The sequence below is a fragment of the Toxorhynchites rutilus genome, chromosome 1 (assembly GCF_029784135.1).
Source record: "Toxorhynchites rutilus septentrionalis strain SRP chromosome 1, ASM2978413v1, whole genome shotgun sequence".
Taxonomy (NCBI): domain Eukaryota; kingdom Metazoa; phylum Arthropoda; class Insecta; order Diptera; family Culicidae; genus Toxorhynchites; species Toxorhynchites rutilus.
In genome coordinates, this window is record NC_073744.1 from 91,328,855 (window position 1) to 91,343,055 (window position 14,201).

The 14,201-nt window shown below is 45.0% G+C and overlaps 2 protein-coding genes across 2 annotated transcripts; one reads left to right on the forward strand and one right to left on the reverse strand.

The window, feature by feature from the left end:
• Positions 1-715: 715 nt before the first annotated feature.
• LOC129765980 (U1 small nuclear ribonucleoprotein C) lies at positions 716-1,530 on the forward strand. Its single transcript, XM_055766445.1, has 3 exons — positions 716-832; positions 894-1,307; positions 1,374-1,530. Exons 2-3 carry the CDS (start codon positions 923-925, stop codon positions 1,448-1,450), a joined length of 462 nt encoding a protein of 153 aa, XP_055622420.1. The 5' UTR covers positions 716-832; positions 894-922; the 3' UTR covers positions 1,451-1,530.
• A 464-nt stretch (positions 1,531-1,994) lies between these two features.
• Positions 1,995-8,251, reverse strand: LOC129761173 (uncharacterized). Its single transcript, XM_055758886.1, has 3 exons — positions 8,124-8,251; positions 5,502-8,061; positions 1,995-5,435 (listed from the first exon to the last, which is right to left on the reverse strand). The coding sequence occupies exons 1-3, from the start codon at positions 8,249-8,251 to the stop codon at positions 1,995-1,997; spliced, it is 6,129 nt and encodes a 2,042-aa protein (XP_055614861.1).
• Positions 8,252-14,201: the final 5,950 nt, after the last annotated feature.

Here is a 14,201-nt window from a genome sequence, read left to right on the forward strand (position 1 = left end):
GAACAGACCAGTAATGCGACACGTTTAGTTGTACATTTTTAACCTCTAATTGGACTTTTTTTGTAAACATCGAGTTCGGGGCCAAAATTATGGCCCCACTCGGGTATCAACTAGTAGCTAAAAAATAAGGTGGCTATCACAATAAAGCGAGAAATATTGTTATCTTGCGGAACACGTGGTCCGAAATAAAGGAGAATGCATTTTGATAAACTTTTTTTTGATGTTGCAGAGTGTATTGCAATAAATGCGAATTTTCCGTATCGTGGAAGACATCACAAGAATCACAAGAATCCTTCCTTCTTGAAAGACTACTGTTTACTCTACGTTTGTAAACTATACACAATACCTTTGTGCATGGTTTGTGAACATTATTCAATGCGACTTTTTGCGTGGCTGATGTTTCGTCTTTCCTCAAAGCGGAACATAAATTGAAATTATGAGGACAATGATAAATTTCTGACGATGTGACCAATTATCTTTATCTCTCGTTTCAGGTAAAAAATCTTTTCGTAGAGTTTTCTGCCTAAAGCTTGGCTCAGAATAAATTTGTATGACGTTGTGTCGGTTACCAACGATCATTATACCTGATGCAGTCAGGTAGAACATATACTGTCTCGAAATTGTCATATTTATTTTTTTCGGTATATTAATCTTCCCACTTTTGATGATTCATCTTGACACAGGTATGAGAGAAGCCTCGATTCAACACTGGCTCGGTTTTAAAAGCCTTTTGAAAAGTCAGATCGCAATTAGACGTTTCTGGCTAACACAAGCCTCAACAACAGTATCGGAAAAATTGTTTAACTAATTAAGTTTAAAAAATAATATAGTTGTAGGTGTCTGAATCAATAATTTACGCTAATTTGTTTCTTAAGACAAAGCTCTATTTCTAGATATAAAGTGAAGAAAATATAGTTCAGCAATGCCTAAATATTATTGCGATTATTGTGATACCTACCTAACTCACGATTCGCCTAGTGTGCGAAAAACTCATTGCACTGGCCGGAAGCACAAGGATAACGTAAAATTTTACTACCAGAAATGGATGGAGGAACAGGCGCAACATTTGATTGATGCCACAACGGCGGCCTTCAAAGCAGGCAAGATTGCACAGAATCCATTCACTGCGGGACCTCCGAAGCCAAATGTTGCTATTCCGCCGCCCCAACTAGGAATGCCTGCCCGACCCGGGCTCATCCCTGGTATGCCAGCGGGTGCCCCACCGCTTATAATGGGACCAAATGGCACTCCGCTTGGTCCTGCGATGGGACCAATGGGAATGCGGCCACCTATGATGATGCCAATGGGTAAGTACATTTTGTTCTAATTTCCTTCTTTCTGTTTGGTGTTAATAACGGTGGTTCTTTTTTCAGGTATGCCCCCGATGGGAATGGGAATGCGTCCCCCAATGATGAATGCTCCTCCACCGCAGTTAGGCCAGAAATCGTGAACTGCGAATTAATTTATAGTTTACTATGTAAGTTGTAGTATTCTTATGAACACGGCATTAAATGATTTTGTTAAGAAGCACATCTGTCTTTCAGTCTACTGAAAGAAATTATATTGAATATAACAAAGAATAAATATGTGCTAAAAAATATTTCAAGAAACGTAAACGCTGTGATGCTATTTGCCTCTATAGTAGCAATCAAGCAGTTTGTACTAGTCTGAATTTGTAAGTCGGTAGGCTTTGTATCTCCTCCGTATCCGTGTAGAACCGTATTGGGCATACGACTTAGCATTCATGTTCTTACTCCTTAACTGGAACACTGTCAATATTTATCCATAAAAACTCGCCACCGTATCTAATGTTGTAGTAAAACTGGGCTGTTTTTCAGACGCTTCTACCGCTCTCGCATTGGTGAATTTTGTTTCTTTTTCAGAATGGCGCCCGAGGAAGAATCGAGAACACAACAACAACAAAAAATAACAAGTTTACGTCCGAGAGCCCGTACGTTGACGTTTCTCGCTGCTCCCGCTGAAGACAAGGTGGTTCATATCTCAAGGTGAGACGCGCCGACCAAGGGGTCGTGACAGTCCCCCCCAGGTATGCCAGACCCCTGGCTTACCTCCTCATCGCGTCGTACCTCAAGAATCGCAAGCTTCGTCGCTGGTCGCTCATAGATGCCCGCCTGGGTCTGTACTGCCGCCGACCTTACCTGCCCATCTTTGCTCTTGTTTACTGAAATTACCCGTCCTTTGGGCCAACAATTTCTTGGCAGTCCTGGATCGACCACCACCACTATGTCTTTCACCTCAATTGGCTTGACCTCGTCAAACCACTTCGTCCTCTTCGTGAGGTCCGGCAGGTAGTCACGCACCCATCGTTTCCAGAAGATGTTCGTTTCGACCTGTGATATGCACCAGGATCGTCGAAGAACCACTGCACTGTCGTCGAAGATCGTGGCCGGCTTGAGACCACTTGAAGAACCCAACAAGAAGTGGTTGGGTGTGAGAACTGGGGCTTCAGGATCTTCTATCGGCACGTAGGTTAACGGACGGGAGTTGATGACATTTTCTACCTCTGTCAGCATGTTTCGAAGAGTTTCATCCGTTGGATTCCGCCCTGGTTTCATCGCCGTTAGATTCCTCTTCACTGACTGAATCAGCCTTTCCCAGGATCCTCCCATATGAGGAGACGCTGGAGGTAGGAACTTCCATTCCGTCTCTGGACTGGTGATTTCTCTAATAACCTCCGCTTGATCCATCTTCTTGAGTGCCACCTCAAGCTCGTTATATGTCGCTTTTATTTCTTTGCTCGCCGCTGTAAAATTTGTACCACGATCGGATAATATTTGTATTGGTACGCCTCGCCGTGCCATGAAGTTCCTCAATGCCAGGATGCACGAATTCGCACTGAGCGAATGTGCGATTTCAATGTGTACCGCCCGTATAGTCAAGCACGTTATAAGCACACCCCATCGCTTTTCAAGTCGTCGCCCTACCACCACTAACATAGGACCGAAATAATCAATTCCGATGAACGAGAACGGTCTGGTGAATGCCGCCAGCCTTGCCGCAGGAAGATCAGCCATCGGAGGCGGACGTGGAGTAGCCCTTTGAATTTTGCACTCCTGGCATTTCGTTCTGACTCGCTGGAAAAGCCGTCTGATTCTCGGAATCCGGAAAGTCTGCCGCAACTCATTTATGACAGTCGAGTGATTTTGATGATGGTAATGTTCGTGAAAATCCTGGACTATCAGCCATGTGACGTGATGATCTCTTGGGAGGATAATCGGATTCCTAGCATCCATCGAAGCATATTCACACGCGCTGATTCTTCCATGCATTCGCAGTACCTTCTGCTCATCCAAGAACGGATTGAATTTGTGGATTGAGCTTGATTTCGACAACGTCTTTTCCTCAGATCCTGCGCTGAGAATTCCTATCTCGTCCGGGAAAGCATCCACTTGAGCTAGTCGATACAGGTAGATAGTGGCTTGTTGAAGCTCCTCAGCCGACAGTGGGCCAGTGATCCGTTTCCCGTTCTCCGAATTCTGGCGAATGTTGTGAGCGGCTCTCAGTGCTGTGGCGGTTGCACGCAACAAGCGCTTCCACGACGAGTAATCCTCAACGTTTATCACTGGCGCAGGTTCCGCCTGGTGGTAGAAGATGTTTGCTCGAAGTTCTTCGTCGGTAGTATCCTCTCGGTACAGATTGGATGGCCAGTTGCTGCGAAATTCCCATAAAAAGCTAGGGCCTTTGAACCATCTACTGTTCTCGGTGAGGTCTGGCACTCCCTGCCACTTCGTTGCATCGCCCGCGACGTTCTCTTTCGACCGCTTGTACCCCCAGTCTGCTGCTTCTGTTGTTTCCAGGATTTCGCTGATGCGGAATGCAACGAATTGCGAATACCGTCGATGATCTGATTGAATCCAGCACAAAACGTCACGGGAATCCGTCCAGAAGAATCGCGTGTGAACCTTGAACGATAGCGACTTCATGATCCTATCCGCCAACCTTACTCCAATAACGGCAGCCTGTAACTCCAACCTCGGAATGGACAAGAATTTGAGGGGAGCTACTCGAGTTTTAGCCCCAACTATAGCACATTCCACTGTGCTACCTTGCTCAAAGCGTAGATAGGTGACAGCTGCGAAGCCCGACAGACTAGCGTCGACGAAGGTATGCAGTTGGATATTGGTTTGCGGACCGAGCTGCGTCAGGGAGCGATAACCACGGGGTATACTGACATTTTGAACCTTCGGTAGGATATCCAACCATTTCTCCCACTTTTCGTTGAGACTTTCAGGTATTAGGTCATCCCAACCGATGCCTGCGCGCCAAATCTCTTGGAACAGGATCTTCAAATAGATTAGCACGTTCGATATCAGGCCAAGCGGGTCGAAGATAGCCATTAACGTCCGTAGAACTTCGCGTTTCGTCGGTTTTCGTTGACCTTCGAGAAGCTCTCGGTCGTGCTTTGACGAGAGCTTGTAGATGAACGTATCGGTAGATGTGCACCACCACATTCCCAGAACCTTCTCTGTCCTCAACTCCACTGCGAGATTCAAGCTCTTCTCGGCTGTTTTGTCGTCCTTCATCGCCTCTACAACTGCCGGCGAATTGGAAATCCAATTTCGCATGTCGAATCCAGCTTGTGCGTGCACGAATTTCACGTCCCTGGCGAGTTGGATAGCTTCCTGTTCCGTTTCGACGCTTACCAGTATGTCGTCCACATAATGCTGCTTGATAATCGCTTGTGTGGCTGCAGGGAATTTCGTTTCGAACCTGCGCGCATTGAGATTCTTTACAAATTGCGCGCAACTAGGTGAGCAGCAGGTACCAAACGGCATCACTTGAGTCACGTAGACGTCTGGTTTACCGGAAGAGTCGTCGGACCATAGCACTCTGAGGCAATGTTGATCTTTCTCGGTCATCAGTACCTGCAAGTACATCTCCTTCACATCGCCGCTGAGCCCCACCCGGAATTCACGGAACCGATAGAGTACATAGTCCAGAGGCGTAAGCAAGTCCGGTCCTGTCATGAGCATTGAGTTCAGAGAAACGCCATTTGTTTTGGCTGCTGCATCCCACACGATTCTTACCTTCCCGGGTTTGTTCGGGTTGAATACAGGAAATAACGGAAGATACCACACCCGTTCATGGGAAGTGCGCAGTTCCTCCTGGGAAAGCTTTCTAATGTATCCCTTTCGCAGATAATCCTCAATTTTCGCCCGCAAAACGTTGGATAACTTCGGCTGTTTCTTCATTCTCGCCTCCAAGCAGTGGAAACGTCGCAGCGCCGTTGGTTTGCTGTTTGGTAGGCGAACCTTGTCGAATTTCCATAACAAACTAACCTCGTATCGGCCGGTATTTGTCTGGACAGCTGACTGCAGGATTTCTTGCGCACGCTGCTCTTCGCTAGAGACTAAACGCTTCTCCGATTTGTATACTCCTAGGCTATCCAATGAAAAGTAATCACGGACGGCTTGCTACAACATTTCATCGGATTGTTCGCTACATGGGCACGGCTGTACACTATGGCGATGATACCCTACTAGAGCGTCTATCGTTTCACTTCCTCCGTGAATAATCCAACCGAGACGTGTCTTCGTTACTATTGGTTCATGCATTTTCCTCTCCCTTCCTTTGAGTGGAAAAGTGAGATTTGCGTTGTCGATCCCAATCAACAGTCGAGGCTGTACGTTTTTGTAGGATTCGATCGGGATGCCCTGCAGATACGGGTACTGATCGCTAAGCTTTTGCATATCTACCGTCTGATGGAATAGATCAAGGCTGGCGACGGTATGAGCTCCTGTAATTCGATATTTCTTCTGAACTTCTCCTGTCCCGGAAATCTCGAGGTCCAGCTTCATAGAGTCGTTCTCCATCCGCCGCTTGTTGCCTGTCCACTTGAGGCACAAGGGTATGGTTTCTCCTTGCAACTTCAACTCTTGCACCAGCGATGAATCCACTAGGGTGAGCGATGATCCATCGTCGAGGAAGGCGAACGTCTTAATGGACTTACTCGGACCATGGATGACGACTGGAGCGACTCGAAATAGCCCCTTGTTAGCGGACTTGTGATGAGCGTTGCACTCGCGAACCGAAGTGTTTTGAGCAACTTTAGCAGCAGTCGTTCCCGGAGCGTTGGAACTACTTGTGGCGGTCCCATCGCGCTGGATGTTGTGAAGAAGTTGATGGTGTTTGAAGGTGCACCCATTCTTTCCGCAAACCTGTTTGGATTTGCACGTTCCGTTGTGTTTGCGGAGGCACTTCCTACACAGGCTGAACTCCTTCACTACTGCCCACTTGGCGTTATATCCCAGCTCCTCGAATCGCTTGCATTTCTCCAGATGGGAACAACTTCCTTTGCAAACAACACATGTCTTGGCAGGTCGCTCAGTGGTGACCTGTTGACGCGGCTTGCCCACAGGATCATCGGATGTTTCCTGGTTGTGCGCATTGAGGAAAGCAGAATTTTTTCTGCTGCTTCGGGCCGGTTTGGTTTCCCCCAATTGCAGGCTTGCAATCGGACAGACTATTTCTGCCAACTCGTATAACCATTTCGAAAACGCTGCGAGGTGTACACGTGGTAGATTACGACGGTATTTCGCCCATTCTATCTTGAACGACGAAGGTAGTTTATCCACCAGTTCGTGCAGGAGGGCCACGTTATATGAATATTCTTCCAGCTGGCAGGCTTCGATCGTCGCACACAGGTTCTGCACGGCAAGAGAGAATTCGATGATCGTATCCAGCTGGTCAACTTTCGGAGCAGGCGTCGAGTGGATCTTGCTTATCAGATTCTGGACGATAACCTCAGGGTTCCCAAATAACATCTTCAAGGTGGAAAGAATACCCGAAACGTTCGCTGGATGCATTAGTCTGCATTTAACTGCATCGTATGCCTTTCCTTTCAGACATTTTTGTAACCGAATAAGGTTTTCCTCCGGTGTGTAACCACACAGGTTGGTCGTTGTCATAAACGTTGAGTAGAACAACGGCCATTCTTCCGGAGTACCATTGAAAAACGGAAGTTCCCTTGAAACCGCCTGGCGTGCGGCTACCTGGCTGCGTGTCAAGTTGTTTTCATCATCGTCTTCACCTGGAACCTGTCTTGGGGTGAAACGCTGCTCCGGATGGAAACCAGGCTCTGGATTGCCTCGTTGCTGGTTAAAATGCGATGGCGTATTTTCTGACATCATGTGTGGATTAAAAGTTGATTGGCATGCTGCTGCTAGTGAATCCGGAACTCGATTTCTAGACGGGTTTGGCTGGCGATGAAACTCAGGCGTACTATGCACCGGAGCACCATGCAGATTCGTTTCGGCAGCTTCGTTCAACCAATCGAACATTCTTAAATCCGATCGATCCCCCTCTACATTCGCCTCCGAATTATCGTTGACTATTTCCTTCAGCAACTCGTGTCTTCTACGTAAGTATTCGCGTTGGGTTGCTTCTTCTGCTTCCTTAAGTTTCCGTTCTTCATCCAAGATCTTCAACTCCAACTTTAACTGTCTCTGCTTAGCGGACCTCCTGGAATTTGCTCCGGATTGCTGGTTCAGGTTATCTTCCAAAACTTGTTGCATGTTTCTTGGAAGATGGTTTGGATGCAGCGACTCCGACGGCTGTTTTTGTGGTCCTCCTGGTCGGGCAGCAGTTGGCACAAACGAAACGGACTTCGGCGGAATGGATGGAACAGTACTGGGTACAAACGGAATAGGCTGAGCGGTACTTGATGGCACTGTGTAGCACGTATCATAACAATTCACTCCCGATAACGAAACTTGCGGATTTGACATGTGAGACGACGATATCGGTGGCATCGGACAATTACCTTGCAGTGGTTGATAGGGTGGCATCATATAATAGGGCGACATGAACGAATGAGGTGGCATTGTCATATTTTGACTAAATGTATTGCATATTGTATTTGACGGATACATAATTGATGAGGTGACGTCACTCGTCACTAGCTCGACGGGAGTACTCACCGGTAACACTGGAGTAGTGCACCACTGGCTAGTGGTCGGGGCGATACATGTACTTACGGACGGTACCGTCGTGGTAATATTGCTCGTCGATTGCTTGTTCGTGGCTTGCTGCTTAGCTTGGCTGGGCAGATCCAATCGTGGTACTCGACGTCCTGGTTTACTCCCACGCATTCAAAGTGATACCAATCATCACACGAATCGCACTGGACCATCCTGGAGTCATCCTGTTCGCGGCATGCTCTACAGGCATTCGGTATTACTCCACCAGTACTGCTGCTGCTTCCATCCGAATTATGCTTCGACCGGGGCATCGTTATCCGGACAGGGATAAACGAATTTTTTAAATTGTTGGCAATAGGCCAACGAGATGGTGAGGAAAAAGGAAAGTTTCCGGGTAAACAATCTGTTTATTTATAAACACGATTAAAAAATTCCTATAAATACATTCACAATTGTTAACTGCTTTTGGAATTCAAAATGAAGGAACTTACGTTTAATATTCCAATTTCCTCTTTTGTCCTTTCAATGTCCTTTCAAGTCTTTCCGTTATCTTGAGGTTATCTTGTATACATATAGCACTTCGCAAATGTACTTTTAGCACTAAATAACTATAAAGTTCGCACTAGGTAAGTATTTAGCAAGTAAGGTAAGTATATTTAATAATCAACTTCTTTTTAATTTCAGCTCTCTAATCCACTATAATTTTTTGTTTCTTTTTCAGAATGGCGTCCGAGGAAGAATCGAGAAAACAACAACAACAAAATAACAAGTTTACGTCCGAGAGCCCGTACGTTGACGTTTCTCGCTGCTCCCGCTGAAGACAAGGTGGTTCATATCTCAAGGTGAGACGCGCCGACCAAGGGGTCGTGACATCCACATACTCAGCATTCACTCATACCGTTGGAGTAAGTCACTCCACCATCTTTATGCGATTGATCGTGATATCGGTAAATCATGTGGCTGAAATTACCAATGTTGCAGATTGCCTTTACAAAGTCAATTAATTGAAAAAAACACGAACCTGCTGTTCTTATCATATCCCAGAGTATTCTTCAGGAAAAAAAGTACTACCATAGACTCGCGACAAATCAAGAACGCCTTTTCCAGACATTTCAATAAATTTCTTCCAAACCTTTTTAATTTTATCCGATAACAACTGAAACTGCCGACGGAGACGTTTTGACTATTATCGGAATTGTAAATACTAACGTTACAAACAGAGCAACCTGGTGATTACGTCTAGCTATGCGGACAAATGTTCATTGAAATGATTGATTGTCCTCATAAATAGACGCAAGCGTTTTCCAAATGGAAAAAATATGTTATAATTCGCAAAATCACCTAGGCCCTCTTTTTGCCGATAATAACCTTCAACTAGACAGATAATTTCATTGGAAATTTGCATGGTTATGCTTGTAGGCCAAGAAACAACGAAAAAGCTACACAACAACACTAATGGTGTTGTCGATTACGTCTTCTATGCGATCATGGGCAGTATTGTTGAGTTGCGAATCAGAGCAAGCGTAGAAGAAAATTCAATCAATGTTTATGTTTTTGTCGTGTATTGAGACGATGTGGTATGTGAAAATACTTCTACTCAAATTGATTTTAAATCTCATTTATTTTCATTACAGTGGAAAATTTCTATAGAAGGAGAAAGAAATAAATAGACATTTTATTTTACGGAAATACGGTGAATGGGGCAGCAGTTCATAGTGCAATTCGACCAATTTGGTCGTTGCGACGGCGGAGGTGTGAGCCAGTGCGAAGAGCACTTTTTTCTTCGCCAAATGGAGCCGTTTTATCTGCCATTCGGCGTCGAATCGGCCTAATAACTCGGCATAGTAGAGCCCTGTGACCGTTTTGCTCTTCTCCAGGTCGTCGATGCAGATCACATCTAGTGAATGTCAGAAAACGGTGGCCATCACCTTTCCGGTCGATAGGACAGTCTTCGCCTTCTTTGGAGCACGTTCGCCGGGTGAAGTCCATTGTTTCGATTGTTCCTTGATCTCTGATGTATACCAGTGGATCCATGTTTAGTCGACGGTCACGAAACGACGCAGAAACTCCTTCGGATTGAGCTTGAGCTTGAGCTTGGGTAGATTGTACAATTCGTAGTTGGTCTCCGTGATTGACCTGAACCAACTAAATTGCACAAAGATCGACGCAGAAACTCCTTCGGATTGCGCTTAAACAGCGTCAAACACTGCTCTGAAGTGGTCTCACGGTTGCGCTTGTTGTCCGGAGTGAGCAAACGCGGCACCCATCGCGCCGCTTTCTCGTGCCCAAAATTTCATGTTGGAAATTCACGCGGACTTTTAAGATGCCTACTGTTTCAGCTATCTCGCGCACCTTCAATCGGCGATCTGCCAATACGAGATCGTGGATTTTTGTCACGTTATCCTTCGTGGTAGCCGTTTTTGGAGCACCTGGGCGTGGCTCATCAAAAACCGACGTGCGATCACGTTGAAACTCTTTAATTCAATTTTTGACGGTCGCCATCGAAGGAGAACAGTCACAGAGTATACAGCATCCAAGCGCTCTTTGATTGCGCTGGGCGATTTCCCTTCCAAAAAATTTGTAGGAGGTTGTATCCAAGACACGACCGCTTAGTACGTAGGACTACGCATTCTTTTCTTTTATTATGCTTATTTATCATTTCAGATATTATTCATATTTATGAAAATGCAAAGGGTAAATCATTCACCCTTGGTTTTGTAGAAGCAATTCTAGAAGCAGCGATTCTCTCTTGTCTTTGCGAGAACAATACACGGAGTCGTCATATGTCGCAATTTGTTTCTTCATGTCAGTGCACGTCATTGCAATGCCAGATTCACAGCAAGTGATATATTCGCTCGCGTCCACAGCTCAAGAGGAAGGAAGATGACACAAAATGAGCAGAATGAGAAAGACAATTCATTCCCACTTGACTCTCGCCTGAAACGATGTTGCTTCGATGACCACCAAACGGTAAGTGAAAAATTTCCTCAAATGATATGCAATATTAATACACTAGCGACAGTGTACTCACTGTACGCCCGTTATTGGCAGCTCTGTTAGGGAAGCATACAAATGGACAAAACAAATGTATAGGGAAATGGGAATGCTTCCAATTTTCATCAATTTGAACTATTTAGAGACTATGGGATTGTAATGCATAGCATATCAAACAAATCTTAGAGAATTTCAGATTCGTTTCGTATGCAAATCTTCAGAATCCGTTCGCAACAAAATTAGTTATTAACGTGAACTTTATTTCATAAAAACGTGACATGTTTTCTGATTTGGCACCCTTTTTTTATCAAGGCTCATATGGCGTTAGCCTCACGGGGCCGGGAGTTCAATACTTTGACAATTTTTCTTATTATCTATGTTAGTAATATGTAGCCGATTACTCGCGGTTGGCTCGAGGTTAGTATTACAAGTGTTTTCGTAATTCGGATGTTGCTGTCTCCAATGCTCTGTACGTGTGCCCGACACGGGATACTTAATCAGCAACGCCCCCCTAGTCTGTACCTCATATCTAGCGTGGTGCGTCTTTCTCGACTCGAGGAATCCAGGATAGAATGGTCACTAACCGGCGCAATCATCAGTTCATGTAGAGTTGTCATGAGCGGTACAACCTTTGGCTCTTGTTGAATGATCAGTGGACTGCACAACCTTTGGCCCGTGTATCTATAAAGAGTGTGTGCATGTATTGCCGCGACTAAGTAAAAGTTTATCGATCGGATAGGAGGGATATAAAACGGGGAGACAACGAAGGAAACATCATTAAACGTTGACATCGGCGTTCCTGAGGAACAGGTATAGATGAAGCAGAAGATCAGGATCACGGCTACCTAAGATATCCCGGACGGGGATCTCCGATTGTCTGCCTTGTGCTCTCAGTGCTCTAGAATGCTGAGAGCGAGCAGTATGGAACCGGATACACGACCAGACAACATGCTCGATGTCGTGGTAGCCATCGCCACAATCACAAAGATTGTTTGCTGCGAGCCCAATGCGATAGAGATGCGCGTTTAGGTTGTAGTGATTGGACATAAGCCGAGATATCACGCGAATGAAACCACGACCTACATTCAATCCCTTGAACCATGCACTCGTCGAGACCTTAGGGATAATCGTATGTAACCAACGACCGAACTCATCACCACTCCACATGCGCTGCCAACTTACGAGCGTTTACTGACGAGGAATGTGGAAAAATTCATTATAAGCAATTTGCCTTTCAAAAAGTGTGCCTTCTAAAGCGCCCACCTTAGCTAGCGAGTCCGCTTTCTCATTCCCCGGAATCGAGCAATGAGAGGGAACCCATGCTAAGGTAATCTTGAATAATTTTTCGACCAAAACACTCAATAGTTGTCTTATTCTAGTTAGGAAATAAGATGAGCGTTTATCAACCTTCATTGAGCGGATTGCCTCTATTGAGCTGAGACAGTCTGAAAAAATAAAATAGTGGTCGATGGGCAATGTTTCAATGATCCCCAGTGCGTAGTATATCTCACCCAGTTCAGCGACATACACGGAACAAGGATCTTTGAGTTTGAAAGAGGCACTGGAATTTTAATTGAAGATGCCGAAGCCAGTGGACCCGTTTATGTATGAACCGTCAGTAAAGAACATTTTATCAGATCTAACTTTCCCACATTCTGCCGAAAATATCGGCGGAATATAATCGGAGCGTAGATGATCTGGGATTCCATGGATTTTTTGTCGCATGGACAGATCAAAAATGACAGAGGAATTGCAAAAGTATGGGAAGCAAACTTGGTTGGAGTTGCCTGATGAAGGGTGCACGTCGTGGGTAAGGTACTCATGGTATAAAGACATAAAACTTGACTGAGGAATCAGTTGGAGTAGATTTTCGAAGTTATCAATCACCAATGGATTCATGATCTTGCTACGGATAAGAAATCTGTAGGATAATTCTGTGAACCGAAGAGTAAGCGGGGGTACTCCTGCCAAAATTTCGAGACTCATCGTATGTGTCGAATGCAAACACCCCATGGCTATACGCAGGCAACGATATTGTATTCTCTCCAACTTGAGAATATGAATCCTGGCAGCTGATCGGAAGCAAAAACTGCCATATTCTAACACTGATAATATCGTTGTTTTGTATAACTGAATGAGGTCTCCTGGATGGGCACCCCACCATGTTCCGGTTATTGTTTGGAGAAAATTGATTCTTTGCTGGCATTTCTGTTTCAAATACGCAATGTGTATTCCCCAGGTACATTTAGAGTCAAAATATACTCCAAGGTATTTGAAAAACATCGAGTGCTTGATCGTTTTGCCGGATAGGTGAAGCTGGAATTGGGCGGGTTCGTGCTTCCTGTGAACGACCATTTCAGTTTTCTCCGTAGAGAATTCGATACCCAGCTTGAGGGCCCACGTGAACAGATTGTTCAGGGTATCTTGCAACGACTTTTGCAGAACGACGGGTCACAAGACGACTATATGATTTGGCACCCTTAATGAAATTAATTTCATTAATTACTCGTTTTTAATTTCTCTAAAATCCGCGGACAAGCCCGCTTCCACACACGATCAAAACAAAACTACGAGTCCGATTCGGCTCAAATTTTGACAGTAGCCGTTTACGAGAATGTACTACACGATAAATAATCTATCTTGTGAAACTGACACTATCGGGTGATGAGTCTAGGTATTTATCGGACCGCCCTCGTATACAGCCATACCATGCCAAACCGACATAGTCGTTCTCAGATTTCCATGAAATGTGGTAGTTTTGTTCTTTATCGCAAAATATAGACCCGTTTTTTTATTTTTCGTTAGGGTGATCCGAAAACCGTTTTTTTTAACTTTTTCTCAAAAATGACCTTTTTCAAAAATTCCAATGAAAATAGCCATCTCGAATTTTCAAAGCGAACTTGATTAAAAATGTTGATTCCCACGGAAAACTACCCTATGCAAAATATCAGTTCAATCGGACTTCATTTACTAGTGTCGCACAGCCGTCAAAGTTTGAGTTTGTTGAGAATCGAGAATCAAGCAAACGGAATCAGGAGGTTTCTCTGGTGGTCAGTGTTTGCCAATTGATCCATTCACTGAATAAATTGCTTTCGTTCGTTCAAATATGATCTTACAGAAATCATTTCCCCCAGTGGCATTCTTTTGTTGTTACGTGCTACAAATCACGACACAAAAGGGAACGAGACAACTCTGCTTCGGATCGCACTTCTTGACATATGAGCCAACAAGCCAAAACTCTCATGTGTGGTTTCGGTGCAGAAAGTT